Here is a 22,492-nt window from a genome sequence, read left to right as displayed (position 1 = left end):
GCACCGGAATCTGCAGTTATTCGAAATTCTACTTATTATTTCGTTAAATGCAAATGTAATTGCTACAAACCAAAATGGTCATGAAATGCAACCAATAGTGTGAAGAAAAAATGTACAGTGCAGTAGTTCCTTTTAACAGCAATGTACCGATTTATGGAATGCATTAATAATGTGTAGGCCATTTGGATGAGAGGAACTATTGGGCCGAGGATGTGAGTACAGCAGCTAGCTCTGATAGTTATTAGGAAACAATATACTACACAACAAAAGATGTAGCATAATATTTGCATTAGGGAACTGAAATTTCCCTCACATATTAAAAGAGCCTACTCACTATTCTGTATCAATGAATAAGTGGGGTGCAAAGGCTGATTATCTATGTCAAACACAGGAGTTGTTGATATGTGGTGCTAAATAATGCTTACTCTTATAGGGTGTGCACACAGTTCGATTTTGTCTATTTTTATATTTGATTTTGCTTATACAAGCAAAATCAAATCGAAATCGAACATATTTGATTCGATACCAATCGGCATCAAAATCGAATACAAAAATAGACTGTTCAGGCAAGACGATATAGTACAGGTCTGCGCTCCATTGTATAGTCTAAATCGTGCCGTGCGATTCGATCGAGGTTCGAGATCAAATCAGGATTGGATATTAAGTACACCCCTTCCCTTTACAAACTGCTGAAACAGTCAAAACCAATTGTTTGGATAAATTTCTTAGATTAAATGAATGTAACCGGGGGCGTGGCCTGGTGCAGCTAGGAGAAAGATGTGTCTGCCAGCTCTCCCTCCAGAAATCCTGTTTTATATATCCGTTATAGCAGCTGTACCTTTCCCAGCTTGGGCTTATTGGAGGGGCAGACTTGCCTACATCCCCTGAGATAGCCCAGCGGCTTCTTCCTCCGGTTTATAAGTACCTGCGGCCTGGTGGACTCCGAGGTGGGGTCCTTGGGCGCGTTGATCTGCGCTTAATCTGCCGCTGCGCTGTGTTGGACATGTACTCCTTCCTGTCAGACGCATGGCTTGGCTCTGGGATCCTCTGTGTCACCTGTCTGCGCTGGTTGGTGCCCCAGACTTTGTACTCCTGACTGCCTTCTTGATTTTGGATCTCTGGGTGTGGCCGCGGCCATCTTGCGGCTGACCGACATCTTTCTGCAGGATGTGCAGTGTGAACAGAGCTGCACATAGGGTTTGATTCTCTCAGCTCTTTAATCGACCTGACTGACTTCTCTATGGTCTGTAACCCCAAAGAGTCTACTCCCGAGTTCCATTGTCTGTTTGGCGGTGTGCTAGCCACCTCCATTACTGTGGGTCACCTTGGCGACAGTCATTTTGTTTCCCAGTGCAGAAATTGTACTCTGAATCATGAATGTCTCCCTGCAATGGCTCATTCAGGTTATTCAGGCTACTACGTAAAGCAGTGGTAGCCAACCCTAGCCCTCGAGAGCTACCAACAGTTCACATTTTCCAGACAACCTAGCTGCTGCACAGCTGCACTCATTAATCACTGACACATTTTAAAAGATACACAGATGGAGCTAATTAGCTCACTTGTGATTCTGTGAGGAGACCTGCAAAACATGCACTGTTGGTAGCTCTCGAGGACTAGGGTTGGCTACCCCAGACGTAAAGGCTCCTCAATAAACTTGAGGATACTTCAATGGCTGTACTCTCCCCTTCTCGTGTTTCCGAGGTATATGCAGTAAAGGTTGAAGATGCTATTCCTCCCTGTTCTGATCCTGCAATTTATCCATCTCCTGGAGTTCTACAATATGATATGACTCCCTCTTGTAATCCTGAAACATGTGCAATAGAGGTTGAGGATGCTATGCCTTCCCGTTACACTTCTGCAATTTCTACAGATCCTGATAATGCATGCATTTTGGCCTTGCTTCCCTCACTGTCTTTACCCCAATTGGGGGCTTATTGCTATTTTATGTTTGATTGCTGTGGGGATACTGCAGCTCTTCATAGCAACCTTCCCAAATTGTTGTTAGATATCTTTCGACTCCATCTTCTGATATATATGGCTACTGATTGCTCTTTTGGTCACTCTGGAATGCCACTCGCACCTGTCAAGATTTTGACCGTTGGCCGGACTAAAACTCTCAACCGCCCTTATGTTGGTGAGGCCTTCTCCTACCATGCTCAGCGGTATCATATCCTTTTCTTCTTCTTTTTTTTTGCCTCTGCGTATTGATGTATACTTGAGCAGTATATCCTGTTTGTATTTATAATAATTTATGTAAAGTAGCTGCTACGTCCTTTTCTTGAGGGAGAGCTGGGACTAGCCTAGCTATGGGTCATTAGTAGATTGCCCTCGATGGTTATGTGTCATGTTATCCATTTTGTGTGTGTGGAGGGGGGGATGGGTATATTCTGCTAAGGATGGGAGGGATGGGTAGGATATATACCTTTAGTTAGTGTAGTTAGTGGGATAGGGGTAAGTCAACTTAAGGGATCCAAGTATGCCTAAATTGGGGATAGGTTATACAGGGTGGGGGGTTATGTGGCAGGGTTGATTTAGGGTTGATTTGACTTTTTTCTTCCTGGTAGCTAATTTATTTTTCATTTTAGGTTGTTTAGATACTGCGACTAGCCTTAGAATACAAATTACTGTTACCTATTGTGTGGAGGATGATGTTCATTTTAGTATATAAGCACTGTGTTATTACATATTCTGTATTGCCTATATTTGTGTATCCCCGAATGGTGCCTTCGGGTATGGATGTGCTTCAAATAACATATGGTGCTACCCTTTGGTATATGCGAATGCCACATTAACCCTTCTTTTCATATAAGACTGTGTGCTCCTGATATATTTACAGCTACCTCTTTATATGCATGGCGTTTTGTTATTGTTTGTGCATACAAATCTCAATAAATAATATTGAATTTAAAAAAGATTAATGTAACCAATTTTATGACCAACCATTGTCTGTTTTCCATTGTTTGGTAGCAATTTTTTGCCCATTTGCAAATAATTTGCTCCCATAAATTTCCAGGTTTTTGTTCCCACCAGATAGATTGGACAGATACATCTTTAGGTGTGTATCCAGCTTTACTGCCAGGGAATAAACAAATAATACTTTATTTTTATTGGTGTGTGTGTTTTCAAATAACTACTCACCACCTGCAAGAGTTTTTCCACACATTCAGAGACAACATTGTGCCCATGTCCCAGGTGTCCCCTCAGGTTTACAGTTCCTGTCAGCTGCTCCTGGCACAATGGGCAACGAAAAGTAGGCTGAAGGGCATGCTGAGACACAGCATGGCTGTGCACCTGTTCTTCAGAGGGACTAACATAAGCACAGAAGGGACAGCAGAATACCTGTAGGGGTAAGATAGAGGGAAAGGCCATTAGCTAACGAAAAGTATGCATAGATATAAATTCACATATAATAGAATAGAAAAACAAACACAAATGGCAAATAGAAAAGGAAGACCAACTACAAAATGTGACATAAACATAACACTGACGGGATGCAATATGAGGAGAAATGATGAAAGAAAACAGGGAAGGTGCTTGATTGATCATGTAAAATACAAGATACTGTACAATGGGAGTATTGCTGATGCCACTACAGTAGATTTGGTGATGCCTTTTGGTTTTAACGTACTTATGTGCATTATATGGTAGATGTGACTGTTAAATGAGGATGTTGCATAGAACTGTGAAATGAATGCTGGGGTGTAGAGGATTTTTGTGTGTGATGAAAGTTTGTTGCTTCTATTAGTTTCTATTAGTCATGTGATTATCTGCAGGTATGTGACTAAAGACCTACATATTTCTATGTAGCTTTCGGAGATATTTATTAAAACTGATACGGAGAAAAATAAAATCCTGCAATACCAAATCAACCAGACTTGTATCTATTCTAAATGCATGAGTATATTGGTTGCTATGAGTAACAGATCCTTTCACTGTGCTACAGGTAAACCAGTCTGTGTATGTATTCGCTAAGGGACTAGAGAAAGCTTTAATGTTGAATAAAGTGCCTTAGTTTCATTCGCATATTTGATTTTGGAATGATGCTGTGTGTATGTGTATGTAGCTCACTATGCATACTGTATGTCCGGATTATACACCTATCGCACATTAACCCCAGCTAAAGCCAAGCTCAGACACCGGACATTGAGCACTGGCTGAAACTGCGGGTTCAGTACTTTCCCTCTTTCACACATAAATAACAGACCAAGGTTATTCCCAGGTACAGTAATATCGTTCAGCGACATCACCGGGACCCGCTGAACATGCCATTGTTTGGCTCTATAGCCAAAATTGACCTGCATGTTCAGTAGACAGGGTGGGTCGTTAAAGATGTGCAGGTTATTAATGATATAGTGTTTACACACTAGACAATATTTTAAAAGATATCACACAGAAGGACCTTTCTGAGCGATATCTTTTTAAATATTCTCTAACGTGTATTTAAATATTCTCTAACATGGCTCAAGGCATAACCCAAGTCATTGTGACACAGATGATGCCTCTAACAGAAAACACGACCAGGTCAGTCATGGGAATAACCCTGGTACCGAGCAGTGTCACAGAATGGGATACCTGACTTTGGCCAGGTCTGTTCACACACAGGGGTGTATTCAATGCAGCCGGTGAGGAGGTTAAACATCGGGGATCGCCGAAAACAAGTGATCCTCGCTGTTTAACCCCTGCGCTGGCCGCTCACCCTATTCAACGCGCCTGGGAAATCCTCGCTGTCAGAGGAGGGCGAGGATTCCTCCAAACAGCGAGACTCGTGGCTAATGCAGGGAGCCCATGCTGCATTCTGATGTTGTCAATGACTCGCGGGATTGTGCATTTCATGGGTGCACATTGGACGATGTACCCGATATGTTGCTCTGATCCACAGGATTGGACAAATTATTGTCTAGTGTAGTGGTTCCCAACCTTTATGAATCATAGCACTCTAGAGTATCAGAATTTTTTCATGCCCCCCTCCCCTAAGCTAAAAGAAATCTGGACCTAAACCCTCAACTCGAGGCTCCCCTGCAAGTGTCTCGATGGTGCCATGGCACACAGTTTGGGAACCACTGGCCTAGTGTGTATTCTGCTTTACACTACGGCACTATATCTGGTTGACTCAGAAAGCTGCGAAGCTCGCATTTTACCGAGCCCCAGAAGGCCTGCCTCACCGAATCACTGCCCCCTGCCAACGCATCCCCTCACAACCATGCATGTCCTACTGCCGGGGAAATCCAGGGGTCACAAATATAAGTCATTGGAGACATGCCTCCGGCCAAAGACAGGGCTGGCGGCTGATGTCATGTGACATCAGACGCCTGCCCCTGGCAACCCTTGTCCCGCGGAATCCCCATGGGAACGCCCAGCGTTTTCATGGGGATGCCCATGAAATGCTAGGCATTCCCATGGGTGTGTCCCATGGCTGCCCCCCCGCCCACACTGCTCTGTGCGAAAGGGCCAGCGACTATGCAAGCCGCCCAGTCCGTTCGCCCATGGAGCCTGCACAAGCACATAAATCATTATGTGCATGCGCAGTAGCCAAACATCGAATGCGCAGGGGGCCGATGGAATTAGAATCACCCCCTATATCAGAAAGAGATGGCTTACTGTATCTTAAAAAGAGGCAGTTATATCACAACCAGTAAGATTGCTATTGAATAAAAAGGTTCAGTGACTTGGAGCAAAAGCCTTTTCAGACATGATACTTATTATTATGAAGCATACAGTAGCTTATCATATACATCTCAAACTACTAATAACTATGATGTACTATGATAGGTGTTGCTTTACGTCTGAAAGCCAAACAAATGAAGGCATAATTCATTCTTTTTAAAACTATGGGCCTTATTCTGGTTCACCCTCAGAGGATAATTCCTTCTCAAATGTGCACTGCAGGTGGGGCAGATGTTACTGTGCAGAGAGAATTAGATTTGGGTGGAGTTTAACTTCAAAGTGAGATCTATATTGCAGTGTAAAAATAAAGCAGTCAGTATTTTCCCTGCACAGAAACAAAATAAGTCACACAAATCTAAATCTCTCTGCACATGTTACATCTGCCCCTCCTGCAGTGCACATGGGCCATTATTCAGATCTGATTGCAATACAAATTTGTTCTCAAAATGGGCAAAACCATGTGCACTGCAGGTGGGGCAGATGTAACATATGTAGAGAGAGTTAGATTTGGGTAGGGTGTGTTGAAACTGAAATCTATATTGCAGTGTAAAAATAATGCAGCCAGTATTTACCCTGCACAGAAACAAAATAACTTACACAATTCTAATTCTCTCTGCACATGTTACATCTGCCCCACCTGTAGTGCACATGGTTTTGCCCATTTTGAGAACAAATTTGTACTGCGATCAGATCTGAATAAAGGCCATGTTTTTTTCCATTTGAGAAGGAATTTGCCTGTGAGAGTGAACCAGAATAAAGCCCTATGTATCAGGTCAAAAGAGAGACAGTTGCTCCAATAGGATGTGACCAGGGCCAGCGCCACCACTAGGCAGCTCTAGGCATTTGCCTAGGGCGCCGGCACCTGGAGGGCGGCAGTTCGCCCCTCATCCCCAGCATGTGCATATTGCTGGCGGCGTCGGCGTCCCTGCAGTGCTGGAGCGGGCAGGTGCTGGAGCGGGCAGGGGTGTCCGTGCCACGGGGGTACCTGCGGCGCTGTCACTGTGTATAAAGCTGCTGCTGGCGACGGCGGGTCCATGCAGTGAATAGAGAATAACTAGCGCTATGCGGCGGCGCGGGAAGCGTTTCTGAGTTTGAAAACACTTGCCGCACGCTGATTGGCTGAGATTCAGCCAATCAGCGTGCGGCAAGTGTTTTAAAAATCAGAAGCGCTTCCCGCGCCGCCGCATAGCGCTAGTTATTCTCTATTCACTGCAGGGACCCCGCCACCGCCGCTGACAGCAGCTTTATACACAGTGACAGCGCCGCAGGTACCCCCGCGGCACGGACACCCCTGCCTGCTCCAGCACTGCAGGGACGCCGACGCCGCCAGTTTTAGAATACAGGTACCACCACCCCCCGGGCAACGGGGCGCCCCCACCCCGACTCGCCTGGGGCGCTCCGGTGCCTTGCACCGGCCCTGGATGTGACTACTGTAGTTATGTTACTTTTTTTACGGTGATTTGCCTGAGACAGATTGTAAGCTTGCAGCAGGGCCCTCCTACCTCCAAGTCTGTCGTTACCCAGTTTGTTTTATCACTGTCTACTGTTGTAAAGCGCAACATGATCTGCTGCGCTATATAAGAAACTGTAAATAAATACAGTAGATCAGTGACAGACAACATGCAGTCCCCCCACTTCCAGTCCCAAACTACTTCCTACTTTTAAGCCATATTTGTTATAGATTTTAAAAAAAAATGTAAAAGTATTACTGATATGTATTTCCAAATAGGTATCACTTTAAATGATTAAATATGTTCATTTATTTTATTACTGAGAGTAAAGGCAATGAGCTGCCTTATTCAGGCATGGATGGAAGCACAATGCTACATGCATGCAGCATTCAATTTCTATCAGATCTCTTGTACCCCTTTCACATCACAATGTCGGGTCGGACCCAGAATCTCGATCCCGGATTCGACCCTTTCACATAAACCCTTATCGCCCATTATACAGAGGAAGACCCAGGTTTAACTCTTCTTAAAATCCAGGTCAAATTGCAGGGTTGGTCGACCTGGGTTATAAGCTTTGGTGCTTTCATGCCGCACCACACACCCGGGTGGATATGTCCCTTACCCAACAATAACCTGGTACCGAGCTGTGAAAGGAGCATTGGAGTGGCACGCAGGAGACATCTCAGTAGGGATTGCAAGTAATTGCAATCCCAGCACTGCGACTGACATCGTACACTTGGATCCAACATCACGATCATTATGGAACCTACTCACATAGCGATTTTCGCCAGTGATTTAGCATGGGTGATTCCCCTTGAGCTTCTGTGAATCTGTATTGCTCAGAAATTGCCAGCGATGTGCGCCAGCGATTGGGCGATTTCAGTTAAGCAAGGGAAAACGGTACTCTTTACCTAGAAGGGCGCCAGCGATTGAAATCGCGGTCATCGGGGGTAAAAATCGCTGTCATCGCGGGCATCGCGGGTAAATCGGGATGGCCGCATAGGGAACAATGTTAAAACGGCAGATTGACCGCGATTTTACTGTTAAATGCCTCAATGGACCCGATTTGGGGCCAAATAGGCCAAATTAACCCTTAAATGTCCCCCCCAATTTTTAACGCCACCCCACGATCCACGCCAACCCGAAGCGTGGCGAGCGCAGCGAGCCCGCGAGGGGCGGCGGTACGCGTCCTCCGACCTTTTCATGCCCTACTATCCACTAGGGCGTGGTGTGAGAATATAATAGTGTGGCGAGCGCAGCGAGCCACCGAGCCCGAAGCGTGGCGAGCGCAGCGGATACCTTCACAGGTAGACGCGTCCCCTCGCGGGCTTCACAGGTGTCCGCCTCGCCACGGACACCTGTGAAGCCCGCGAGGGGACGCGCATAACTGTGAAGGTATCCGCGTCCCCTCGCGGGGCTCGCTGCGCTCGCCACGCTTCGGGCTCGGTGGCTCGCTGCGCTCGCCACACTATTATATTCTCACACCACGCCCTAGTGAATAGTAGGGCATGAAAAGGTCGGAGGACGCGTACCGCCGCCCCTCGCGGGCTCGCTGCGCTCGCCACGCTTCGGGTTGGCGTGGATCGTGGGGTGGCGTTAAAAATTGGGGGGGACATTTAAGGGTTAATGGGCTCTGTGGCCCATTTAACATTGATTCCTATGGCCAAATCGGGTGGATTGAGCCATTTAACAGTAAAATCGGGTCCATCGCGCCTTTTAACATTGATTCCTATGGGAAATCGGGAGCATCGCGTCGCGGGCATCGCGGGTACATTTATGGCCGGCCGCGACGCGACCGACACGATTTCCATGTTTAACATTGGTTTCAATGGGAAATCGCGGGCATCGCGTCGGTCGCGGCCATACATAAATGTACCCGCGATGCCCGCGACGGGCGCCCTTCTAGGTAAAGAGTACCGGGAAAACTATACACTGGTTTCACGAATCAAAGGCGATGTGCAGTCTCTTGCTAAGAGATTTATCCAACATGCTGGTTATACATCTCCCGCTATCATACCTCCCAACAGTCCCAATTTTATCGGGACAGTCCCGATTGTCAGGGCCTGTCCCGCTGTCCCACCCGCGGGCGGCAGTGTCCCGCGGTGTGGGGGGGCTGTTGGGAGTCCCCCCTGTCAGCTGCTAAGCAGCGGGGAATAAACGCTGTGCGCATGCGCACAGCGTCTATTCCCGCAGCCAGGGGGCTGGGGGCATGGCTAGAGGCTCACAGAGCCTCTGGGTCATGCCCCCATAGCGGCAAAATGGGGGCGTGGCCTAGCGGGAGAGCTGCGAGTATAGGCCACACCCCCAAATTAGGCCACACCCCGAAAATTTTGGCGCGCAGCAGCAGCGTCTCGCCTGCTGAAGTGCCAAAGCTGGGAGGCATGCGCTATTGGCACTACACACACAGTAATGTGTGTTTAATTTCTAAGCGATCTAGTCAACCTAAATCAGATCAGCTTAGAATATAGCCCTTTATCACTACGTATGTAGGCCACATTAGTTTCAGGCATGCAGCTGCCCTCTGCGTCCTGCTCGTCCACTCAGTGCCACTGCTTGTAATCCTGCAGCGGAAGAGGGAACTGCAAGGCCTTTCCTGCGCATGTGCAGAATGGACAATGCGCAGTCGCAGATTACCATTAAATGGTGCCTGTGCCAAGCTTGGAAACAGGCCCCCTGCAAAATTATAAATGGTAGATTTCTGAGTCATCCTGTCAGAATAACAGGCCTAAAGACCGTTTATATAACACTATGTAAAATGCTACCACCAGTTCATATTGTGTGCTATCTACACAGATTTAACACATGGCAGTAGCACTCTGCGTACTGCGAGCCTTTAGTTTACAATGTCTAATTATGTAGTGGTATATGTGCTATGTGTGAGTGGTATATGTGCTATGTGTGCTTGGAATGTACACAGGGACTATAAACTGAACTAGACATTATCAGAAAACACATATTAGAACTGAACTACAGTAAGTACTAAAAATGTGCTTCTAATGTGGTGCATTTTCTTTACAAACAACTTTTGCACTAGATTATACGTTATTAAATATCCTAGTATGTTTTCATTGTTACTAACGTGTGATGTGTAACTCATATGACTTTCAGACACTTTCCCTCACTAGTCTACACTTGAATCAAGTCACTTACCGTTCTGAACATAAAAAAGACATCTTTCATATCCATCCAGGTGAAGCTGAAAGGAACCCACTATGTATCACACCTGTATGTGTCACTCCGGTGTCTTCACTACTCTGTCTGCAGTTTCACTTCAGCCCACAAACTTTTAGTTACTCCTTTGTAACTTGCCCCTAAGTCTCTCTCGTCCTTCTGCTCGGTGCTTGTCCCACCCTTCACTTATTTATCTATAACCCTATTTTTCACTTCTTTCTTAATATTACTTTAATGTATTCTGCCCTGCGTCTCTTGACGGACCCTCACCCACCCTTGACGTACCTCTGACTATCCTTCGCAATGCTCTCCTCATTCCATGGCCAGTTTTCACTCACCCCCCTTCATGTAACTACTCCCTCCGTGGATAAATAAACAGCACTGCTGACTCTCTTTTCACAATGCTAACTCCTCAGTTACTTTCTAAACTCCTGAAATATCTATTGTCTGCTTCTTATGCTGTCTTTTAAATTCTTTTCTTCCCCTTTCTCGTTCTTTCCTTCTTTCGGCCTAGCTGGTAAACAATCCTCTCCCCCTTCTATCTCCTCCCCTGCTGGGTGTTACAGACTTGGGCTTGTGTTTAACCCTCAGCTGCCCGCCCCCCTCCCTGGGAAAGATGTCTCATCACTTCCTGCTGCTCCTGTGTAATGCAGAGCATGTGACAAGAGGGAAAGACTGGGAGTTCTGAGACCAGTGTCTATTCTACTAGAATTACAAGTTGACTTTAGTACTGTTATTATCAACTACATTGTAGCCCTGAAGTTTTTTTGGTTTTTTACTTTATTTTATTTTAGTTGTTTTTATATGAAAGATAAATGAGGATGAAAGCTGTCTCACATACTGAAAACAACAAAAGCAAACAATCAAATCTTCAATCACAAATGCAATTAACCAAAGTTAACTATTTAGCTGCCTTCCATCCAAACACCCTGATTCGTATACTGCACTGTAGTTGTCTCTGGAAAGGGTTAAAGGGGTTTTCCAACTTAAAATAACCCTTTAATAGAGGATTGCTCTCTTCCCAAAAATAGTCCCTTAGTTGGGGTTCCTTCCCTGGGAATCCACCATTCACTGTATTTAGTTGAATTCTCACACATATTGGGGGTTATGCAGATCTGATCGATGTTGTCCGAATGTGCAAACTGATAGATTATCTGACAACTGCGCATGTGCGAGGCCAAACAGAGACATAAATTAGAGATTATATCTTTTGCAATTCGCTCTGTGATTGTCTGGAAAAATGCAGGTGTTCCCAGGAGTTTTCAGGGAGGGTGTGTGACATCAGCTCTGGCCTCAATCAGTCTGTCAGATTTACTCACACCTGCACAGGAAATTCTGTCTCTGGGGTATATTCAAAGGATGCCAGTTCCATTCCGAAATTCTTTTGATGGAATGGATCCGTCATCCATTATTTAATGCAGCAGCCAAAACTGGATGTCGGATTTGGCCGCTGAATGATGCTCACCTGGCCAGCGCAGGAACCTCATGAGTGCGGCAGGGGGAGGAAGCTGGAGCCGGGTGAGCTGCTCTCATCCGGGCCAGCAGTGGGACAGGTGAGTGCGGCAAGTGGGTACGGGAAGTGGCAGACAGGAGGACGGCACTGTGTAAGCTGCTGCTGCTCACCTGGCACCGTCCTCCCTGCCTCAATACAACATCTTTTCATGTCGGATTGAGATTGCTGGAAACATGGCCAAAACCTTTCACTTTTGGCTGTGTTTCCGTCAAAAGCAGGAGGATTAGCGGCTATTCTGTCAATTCACCTGGAATCCAAACAGAACATTCCGACCTGCCGAAAGAAAACCCCAGCTAGCATTGAATAGATCGGAACCCCTTCCGACGTATTCATGTTGAAAACTGACGTCTTTTCGGCAAGACGACAGTTTCAACATCAATTGAATATACACCTTTGTCTCAGAGTTGTGGATGGGTCAGATTTACTTACACTTACACAGACTAGGAAATTCAATGGAGAATGATGACTTGCATGGAGTGGGCAGCGACTATCTAACGGCAGGTCTCTGCAAATTCACACAGCAGTGATCAGGGTTGAATAACCCCCATAGATGGGATCACTCATAAGCTGGACCTATAATGCTATGGAAAGAACCGAATAGCACAGGGCAAGCTACTTGTCATTGCTTATATACTGCCAAATAGAGAATTATAAGGTAGGGACCCCTGCAAAAGTATCATTGTTGGGAACAGAACGGCGGAGGGAATGCCATACATAGGCTATTAAAGATGAAAATGTATTTTCATTCGTATTACAATACTAATCGTATACTACAAATTTTAGGAATCTAATGATGAAAGGAAATAATTGGTAACATTTAATGTGTATAAAGCATGTTATATAAATATTGTATATTATGTTACTGTAACAAGTGTGTGAGTCATATGGATACAGGGCAACAGCAACAAGTGTGTTATTTTGAAAATAACACCAAATCAGCTAGCAGTTATTTTGTGGGCTTGGCCAATAAGCAGCCTGCCAAAGTATTCAAAACTAGCGGCCATTATTCTGTGCCTCATGCTTCAGTCAAAATAACACATATGCACTGACATATGCTCTGCCCATAAACAGTATCCGCTACACTTTATTTGAGAGAGATGTAAGTGGAGAGAGATAAAGTAGTACCAGCCAGCTCCCGACTACCATGTTACATGCTGGGTATGAAAAAAAATAAGTCAGGATCTAATTGGTTGTTTATTTATCACTCTCCATTTTATCACTTTTCCAAGCTTAGAACATCTGGCCCTATATGAGGCTGATATGAAGAAGGGGTGAATGCGGTCGCATAATTCAGAGGAGGCTGTGACCAGGATCCTTTGTGACACTTGTGTAGCTGGAGAACACTTACCGTAGTCCCTTCAACAGCTTTTTCACCCTCAGCCCTCGATGTGTCATCCTGTGCAGAAGCTGAATCAGGAGATCAGGGGTCAGGAAGGGACAAACAACTAACAAACAAAGGTTAAGGACTTACTGGTCCAACACAGAGAGAGGATTGAGGGCTCACTACATCTACAGCTTACATATAAAGAGGTCTCTGACTAGTCATATTGGGAGTCGCATGCATGATTTAGCAACCACAACTAGTATATTAATTCACAACTACAATAGACTGAGAAGAGACTAAAAATAGGCCGGGGCAGGGACAAGCTTAGGGTTGCTAGAGTGATTATGAGCTGGCCATTGCCGATATCAATAGTTTAGGGATTCATTAAGATAAGTGGGGAAACAGTACAATATAGGAATTTTTACCATAAAATGGGGCAAAACTGTAGGAACTTTAAATTTAAAAAAAGTGTATTGTTCTTATAAATTGGAGAATTTGATGGAAATCCCCTGTCTCACCCTGGGCTGTGTTTGTGTTTTCCTCCTCTGGATCTGGATTTGATATAACCTCTGGGGTCTTTGGGACTTTACCTGCAATTACAAAAAAAGAATTGTATATGTCTTCGTAACAAAAACGTGTATTTACAACATTCATTTAGTACACATATAATGAAATGCATGATGAATACGTGTGCCGTGCAGTTTACCCAAGAACATTACTTTCTTTATGACGGTTATTATTACCCTGCATGTCAGAGGGACATTTTAAAATGTTCTCTATGTGGAATGCAAATCCTGATTACACATGGAAATAATGTAATTTAGCTAAGGGGAATACATGTTGCATAATCATAATAATACTGCACTACATTCAGATGAAATGTTTATCCATGCCATGGCAATCATTTTCCTTTATACAAAAACTGCAGTTCATTTATATGTAATACACAGGCAATACATATCTTCAATACACTGAACATAAATGGAGTGATTTTATGATCAGTACTCTGATGGGAAAAAAATGTAGGCAATGTACGAGGCAGTAAAAAATAGGCAGTAGGAGACATAGAGAGAAATGAGGGGACAGGCGCAGTGTCACCAGATAAACGATTATACTGAAAATTGACAGTTGTAGGGAATTTATTCCCGTTTCAGCTAATTAAAGTGTTAAAGTTCTTTAACACCATTCAACAGCCGCCAAAATCATAAAATATTGATCCCTAGATGGGCTGAGAGCCAGGAGAAAAGGAGGGGGAGCAAGGGGGGGGGGGGTGTGTGAGAGAGTACTACTGAGTGCAAGGGAGACACAACCACAAAGGGAAGATGACAGAAAAAGAATGGGGAAAAATTATATAAAGTATATATATTTTTAGTTCTCCTACATAGCTTAATTACCATTATATTACAGCATGTTTATGATCAGAGTGATCAAGAATTAATTATCCAAGTATGAGAAGTAATAAAAAAGAAGGTAAAAAGGTTGCACAGTGAGCTGAAGCACAGGTTAGCAGTGACTGACAGCTTCTTTGGTGTGCTAGGTGAGATTAAAAACAAGGTAGTCAATAGTGTTTCAAAATTAGGGTTATGTAATAGCCAAGGTCAAATTACTAGGACTTGTCATCTATTCATCGTAAAAGTGGCCCCTTTGGTGTCTGAGCATGAGCTAGTAACTTTACAGAGGCGCTTGTTAACATGTCGATATGTGAAGGATGTCTTTGGTTTTTCCGAGTGCCATTGTACATTGCCAATGTCATACATGTACTGTAGCACATCGCAGCGTGGTTCATTGTTAGGATAGGCAGATGGAAGCTTAGGATGGAATACAGATCAGAAGTACAGAGATGGAGGTTAAAAGAGTGGAAGGTGAGAGAACCTTAAGGAGTGCTAAAAAATCTAGGGTACGGAAAGGGTCTGTACTGGCCAGACACCGGCTGATACAGTAAATGTTGGGCACGATCAGTAGTCTTTTGGTGGTGTGGGGGCCTGATAAATGCACCAAATTGTACCAGGCTATTATGGGAATTTCATATGTATATGCTGGAAGTGTTGCTGGAAGTGTTGAAATCGAGTATTGATATTATGTGCTGTGGTCTGCTTTTTTCCCACTCAAATTGAAAATGTATGTGTAGTGTAAAGTTAGGGAATATGCCATTCCGGACATAGTTTTCACAATTTAAAACCTACAGTAGGTGGATGAAGCATTAACTGAAAAGGCCGTCATATAAATGCTATTGCCCAGATGTTTATTCTGCAGCATAGAGGAGACTTATTTGTAAGTTAGTCCAGTGAGTACAGTTTACAAATAGCCCTAACTACTCTCACAAATCCAGATACAATACTAATGATAAAAACACCAGACACACCATGTGTGATGCATTTTTCATAAATGCAAGTCCGGGCAGCAGATGTTACTGAGTATGCATTCTAAGGCTAGAAAGAATTTATACTACTATTATTTGAAATTGGTGTCTGATACTAAAGCCCCGCACACACGGGGAGACTTGCGTCCCGTGCTGAGTGAGGGGCTTAAGCACAGATCACTCAGCACACATCGCTGCACATGTGCTGAGCAGGGTTTTGCCTATGCTGATAGGCGATCTAAGCAGGATAGATTGTGTATGCACTGTCTATCTTTGCGCGCGATGGCGATGCATGGGACTGCACATGGCCATCACTATTTTTATTATTATTATTATTTTATTTATAAGGCACCACAAGTGTTTCGCAACGCCGTACAAAGGAACAATACAGGGAGACAAAACTTGGCATAACATTAAATAAATAACAAAAATAGGGTACAAACAAAAATAGAGTACAAATAAGTACTATAAGGTGTACACACCGAGTGATCCATGCTTCATTTCTAAGTGAACTAGTCGGATCACTTAGAAATATGCCCCTTAAGTTGTGATTTTTCACCTGGAAACTGTAATATGTTTGGTAGAGAGAATAGTTCCTAACTGTATGCTCAAGAGCATGACTGCCTATATACATTAAATGGATATATATTGATGGACATGGGTGCCGGACGACTCACAGACTGTCGGGATTCCGACAGTCATTACCCCGACGTCGGAATCTGACTGCTCCCTCGTGGAGGTCCACGACCCCCATAGAGGGAGAATAAAATAGGTGGCGCAAGGTTCTTCATTGCGCTCCCCCCGCTGTGCAGTCGGGATTCCGACGTCGGGCTAATGACTATCGGAATCCTGACTGTCGGTGTGTTATACCACACCCGATGGACATATTTTAACTTAATCAATGAGTCTACTAACATCATCGGGCCTTACCATGTTCCTGCTGGCATCTGGAGACAGTTACGATTCTTTCCAGAATAGCTTCTCCATGTGTAAGTCTCCATTGTGTAAGATTTTGATGGTGACTTGTTGAACGTAGATGTGACATCATCCCAAGACGAGATCCCACACTGCTGTCACATGGAGCACAACGAAAACATACATCTCCTCCTCCCACACCTTCAATAACCTGCAGAAACTATACATACACAAAGAAAGTCTGTTAAGAACCACACGTTATTCCATGAGACCATATGTTTTATAGACTGGAGTAAAGTTTTACACACAAGATAACTGTAACAAGTTCATAAGCTTTATGTTTTTCTAATTGTTATGGGGCATACACACGGGGCCTATTTCTAAGCGATCTGACTGGATTGCTTAGAAATAAAGCATGGATCACTCCGTGTGTACAGCATATGCGAAGCGTGGTCCTGCGCATTACTATCACCTGCAGATATACAGTGCATTCCTTAAAAAAAATGGTGTCAATATCGACACGAAAGCACGTGGATCCCCAATTAATGGAATGTGTTCAATCGCCATGTTTTGGGACAGGCTCCTTGCTCTGTTTTTCTATTGGAAAAAAACTTGAAAAAGTGACGTGGACCTTTTCATATGTAGAACACTGTCATGCTGACCTTTTGCTTGTGTTGATCCTTTGTCCATGTTGACCTAGTCTGTGTTGACCATTCAGTGTGGACTGTCTACCTAGACAATGGACCTTATTCAGGTCCATTCGCCTCCCTGCACTTTCGCACAGGGGAGTAATGTTTAGCGACTGCACATGCTCATAAGCATTTATGCGCATGTGCAGCTGCTTAGTGCGAGCGGGCAGGGCAACTTGATTGTTCACTACCCCATTCGTACCTAGCAGTGCGGGCAGGAGTGGGGCGGCTGTGACAGGCTGCGCCCATGGAAACAAATGTGTCTACTTGTCCAATGTTTCAGTCTCCATGACTTTAATCAAGAACATGTGATTGCCACTTATGGTAACCCTAGAAGGTGACCCAATACATTGACTTGCGCCTCTCAGATGTTGGGGCCCCCTTACATTCATTGTTCCAACACCTAGAATTTGAACTGGAATGCGCTGCGTGATATGCAAGTGCACAAGGGAAAGGCATTGTAGCACAAGACTGTGTGTCCCACCAAGAGTGTGCTGCACATTAGCAAGATATCGCCAGCGGTAGTTTGTTTTATTATACAGATGCATTCAACATACAGTTTTGTTCTATAGGACGATATAACATAATAAATATAGGTACTTGTGAGTTATCTGGACTCCCGATTTTTTGATTGTATGCCTTAAGTTAAGGCATACAATCAGATGCGATGCGATGCGATATCGCATCGCATCGCATCGCATGCGACCATCGGATGCGATGACCCGATTTTTCCATAGGAATCAATGTTAAAATGGACTGAGTCCATTTTAACATGGAATTCAATTGGAAAAAGGGGTCCTTTTCATACCCCTACTATCCAAGTGGGCATGGAGTTGGATATAAACCTGTGGCGAGCGTAGCGAGCCCCGCGAGGGGACGGTATTCCGTGTCCCCTCGCGGGGCTCGCTACGCTCGCCACGCTTCGGGCTCGGTGGCTCGCTACGCTCGCCACAGGTTTATATCCAACTCCATGCCCACTTGGATAGTAGGGGTATGAAAAGGACCCCTTTTTCCCATTGAATTCCATGTTAAAATGGACTCAGTCCATTTTAACATTGATTCCTATGGAAAAATCGGGTCATCGCATCGCATCGCATCCGATGGTCGCATGCGATGCGATGCGATGTCCCGATCCGACCCGATTTAGAAATCGGGCGTCCGGATAACTCACAAGTACCTAAATATATTTATATAAGTATAGTGCACTAGCAAAAAAGAGTTTTTAGATTTTAAGATGAACGCTCACCTCCTCTTTCAGTGCAAGGCCTTATTCTGGTTCACTCGCAAAGGCAAATTCCTTCTCAAATGGACAAAACTATATGCACTGCAGGTGGGGCAGATGTAACATGTGCAGAGAGATTTAGAGTTGCTTGAGTTATTTTGTTTCTATGCAGGGAAAATACTGACTGCTTTATTTTTACACTGCAATATAGATCTCACTTGGAAGTAAAACCCCACCCAAATCTAATTCTCTCTGCACATGTTACATCTTAACTGTACAGCACCGTGGAACATCTCAGCAATATTATATACATATAAAGCAGAGGGTGTTGCATTTTGAAGTTAACACAAACAAGCACAAGTAATATCTTGCGATTTTTAGCACTGCACATGATCAGTAGCTCAACTTTGAGGACTATGGGCGATTTAGAGTTGCATGCATCCCAGCTACATCTCCATTTGTAGATGAATGTAACTGGATGACCACAAGTAGGCTAAATGTGCACCATGGCTACCAGGCGGAATTGTGGGCTGATTCAAGTTGAGCGCAAGCAGAGATGTGTCTTATATCAGGCAGATAGCTTAGAACAGATATAAGGACTGGTTTAAAGGCATGGTCTTTCAGAATTGCATGATTAAAAGTGGGGGCACAGCATAGGGGTCAAAATACACAACTTTCTAATAAACTTTAATTGAATAGACCTCTCACCAAAACCTCAATTCACCACTTTATTATATGTCAAATATTTTCCTCTCTTGATTTGTTGTAGCTCAAATGAGAAATATACTGTAAAAACCTAAAAACCCTTACGGATCCTTATAAAAATAGCCACTTGCACAAAAGCAATAAAATGACTATAATTGGAGTAAACAGGACATCCCTTTCATCTAACCAAGCGCTACAAGTGTCCAGCGTGGAAAGAAAAGCCTTTGATCTTTCTGCAGCATGTGTTCATAGTGCTCAATTAGGATGCTATTACAGGGATGTGTCTCTTTTTTGTCTTTAATTTTAACATTTTGAGTGTGGTAGATTAAGAAAAAAATTAATAACATGGTAAATGAGGCTTTGGGTAGTTAATTATTAAATTGGTGGAAGTGGGGTGGCTGATGTATTATATACAGAATGGACACCTGTAAATAAAGCATATGGTTAATACATACATGAAATGGTTACACTGCTTTTGGAGTAATTGCCAGTAGTCTGATGGTAAGGAAAATGGTCCCTGACTCACCCTACCAGTGCCTGCGGGTCAGCCTTTGCTGTCCAGTAGATTATTAAAGTTGAAATGAAACTGTATGTATAATATGTATGTATGTATGTATGTATGTGTATTTATATATACATATATATACACACACATTTAGGTGGCAGTTTGAGGCCATAAAATACACCAGCGCACAATAGTTTATAGGCTTGGGGTAGTCAATTGTACAAGTTTTTTGAGGATTGTGAATGTTTAAATCTTTTATTTTTGAAATGCAGGAAAACCCGCATGGCAGGTTTTCGCTGCGGGGGGGTTGTCGATACCCCATAGAAGCTTATGGGCTTCTTAATGCCACCCACGCCGCTCCGCACGGACTCCCACCACCTCGCACCTACCCCCCCCCCCCCCCCCCCACACCCGTGTCTGGGCAGCACAGTGCTGTGCTGCCCGGACCTGTGACCTCCTCCTCCCTGCACTGTAAATCCTCTTCCGGGTGCAGGGAGGAGGAAGAGAGCCCGCCCGCAGCAGCAGCACCCGGCCGGGTAAGGGAGGGAGCCACTGGGGAGCCACCAGGACCTGCTGCGCATTGCCGGCCACAACACAAAGGTCATCTCTTAACGCAAGAGCTGTCCTTTGCTATAATTACCGCATGTTAGTGCATACAAGATTGGGGGTGGCGGCATTCAGAAATAAAAACAGGACTACAGCGGGATAAGATACCAATGTTTCAAAGCCCTAAGGCTTTTTTTAATCAAGGTGCAGATGAGAACGTTCTCATCTGCACCTTGATAAAAAAAGCCTTAGGGCTTTGAAATGTTAGTATCTTATGCCGCTGTAGTCCTGCTTTTATTTCTGAGTGCCACCGCCCCCAATCCTGTATACTAATAGAGGGATGTGCCCGCATCTTCTCTCTGGAAGGCACCAGATCTACCCTGATTAGCTGTGAGCCCCATCAAAGCTCTACATATCCTGGAGTGCCACCCTAGAAGTGATTTGTATATGTTAGTGCATATGCGATAATTATGTCTGCGGTAGCCGGCGGTGTGCGGAGCGGATGTTAGAGCATTCCACCCTAGGTCTTTTAGAACTACAGTATTATTAAGTGCAATGTGTATGGGCAATGTTTTAACCTTACAAACAAAATGATAGAGGGAATGTGTACTGTAAGGCAAAATTCTGACAGATAAATCAGAAAAATGTCACAACCAAATGATAAATAAAGGGTACTCTTTACCTAGCACGGCGCCTACGATTTTGATCGTGGGCATCGCAGGTAAAAAAATCGCGGGCATCGCGGGCATTGAATGCACTAAAAATCGGGTGCGACGCGACCGACGCGATGCCCGCGATTTCCCATAGGGAAAAATGTTAAATGTCTCAATTGACCCGATTTTCCTGTTCAATGCCTCAATTGACCCGATTTTTCCATAGGAAACAATGTTAAATGACCCACAGAGGCCAAATAGCCACCCTGAAGTGTGAAATGGCCCCCACAATTGTTAACGCCACCCCACGATCAACGTCATCCCGAAGCGTGGCGAGCGCAGCGAGCCTGCGAGGGGCGGCGGTACGCGTCCTACGACCTTTTTATACCCCCACTATCCACGTCGGCGTGGAGTTGAGAATAGAATAGTGTGGCGAGCGCAGCGAGCCACCGAGCCCGAAGCGTGGCGAGCGGACGCGGATACCTTCACAGGTAAACGCGTCCCTTTGCGGGCTTCACAGGTATCCATGTCCGCTCGCCACGCTTCGGGCTCGGTGGCTCGCTGCGCTCGCCACACTATTCTATTCTCAACTCCACGCCGACGTGGATAGTGGGGGTATGAAAAGGTTGTAGGACGCGTACCGCCGCCGCTCGCCACGCTTCAGGTTCACGTTGATCGTGGGGTGGCGTTAACAATTGTGGGGGCCATTTCACACTTCAGGGTGCCTATTTGGCCTCTGTGGGCCATTTAACATTGTTTCCTATGGAAATATCGGGTCAATTGAGGCATTGAACAGGAAAATCGGGTCAATTGAGACATTTAACATTGATCCCTATGGGAAATCGCGGGCATCGCGTCGCACCCGATTTTTTAGTGCATTCAATGCCCGCGATGGCCGCGATGGCCGCCGTGATAAGTAAAGAGTACCAAATAAAGCAAATATTTTGCAGAATATTTCTGAAAAATTTGCTCCTCACCAATTCAAATACTCTGTACACATATCTCTTAATGGGCCAGATGCACTAAGCTTCAAAAGTGATCAAATGAAGAGTGATTAACAGCCAGCCAATCAGCTCCTGCCTGACATTTTTCAAGCACAGTCTGTAACATGGCAGGTAGGAGCCGATTGGCTGACTGTTTATCACTCTCCATTTTATCACTTTTGAAGCCTAGTGCATCTGGCCCAACATATTTAGTACTTGGAACATTTTTACTAAACGCAAATGAATATATAGTATAGATGAGTAAAATAACAGTGAATATAGCTACTATATAAGTACTGTTACATATTCACCATTTTGTGCCTTTTACACTTTTTCCCCTCGAATTGAGTATTCCACATTCCTGCTATCATGCTCCTGGAGATCAAACCAAACTAGAAAGCAGAATGAATTTACTGTACATGTATATTCTCAGATTAATTTATAGATTTATCATTCCTTTTACTACGCAGAGGCACATTTTGGCCACATGAGAAGAGTTCTCCATGGACAGGATCTTGCTGACATCATGACAAGCTGTAAAAGTAAGGCTCTTATAACTTGTGATCAGCTAGCAGTGTCACAGCAATTCTCCCCGCCAATTACCAACTGTAGAAAGTAATTGCTGAACTAATTTGCTTACAGTCCATTCAGTTTGTGAGGTGACTGAATCAAATCAGAATATAGGCAGAAATCTTTCTGTTCCAGATTGGGAATAGAATTGTTATACAAGTGGTTTCAATCTGCTGATATCTATTTGAGAGTTGTCCCACAGGAGCTGTACATCACAAAGCC

At 44.4% G+C, this 22,492-nt stretch overlaps 1 protein-coding gene across 7 annotated transcripts in view; it reads right to left on the bottom strand.

Annotated features, from left to right (window-relative positions):
• Positions 1–22,492, bottom strand: part of ZFHX2 (zinc finger homeobox 2) — a 106,149-nt gene that overhangs the window by 24,386 nt on the left and 59,271 nt on the right. For all 7 annotated transcript variants that reach the window (XR_014475033.1, XM_083188642.1, XM_083188652.1 and 4 more), the window contains exons 4-7: positions 16,413–16,617; positions 13,642–13,713; positions 13,148–13,206; positions 3,139–3,339 (exon numbers count right to left, since the gene is read on the bottom strand). Coding sequence is in view for 6 of the 7 variants with exons in the window: in XM_083188642.1 (XP_083044768.1) it covers positions 3,139–3,339; positions 13,148–13,206; positions 13,642–13,713; positions 16,413–16,617 (537 nt within the window). In the remaining variant the exon portion in view is untranslated. The remainder of the gene's footprint in view (positions 1–3,138; positions 3,340–13,147; positions 13,207–13,641; positions 13,714–16,412; positions 16,618–22,492) is intronic.

This window comes from Crinia signifera, chromosome 1, assembly GCF_055691185.1.
Source record: "Crinia signifera chromosome 1, ASM5569118v1, whole genome shotgun sequence".
Taxonomy (NCBI): domain Eukaryota; kingdom Metazoa; phylum Chordata; class Amphibia; order Anura; family Myobatrachidae; genus Crinia; species Crinia signifera.
The sequence above is the reverse complement of the archived record's forward strand: the minus strand, read 5'-3'. Positions and strand labels throughout refer to the sequence as shown.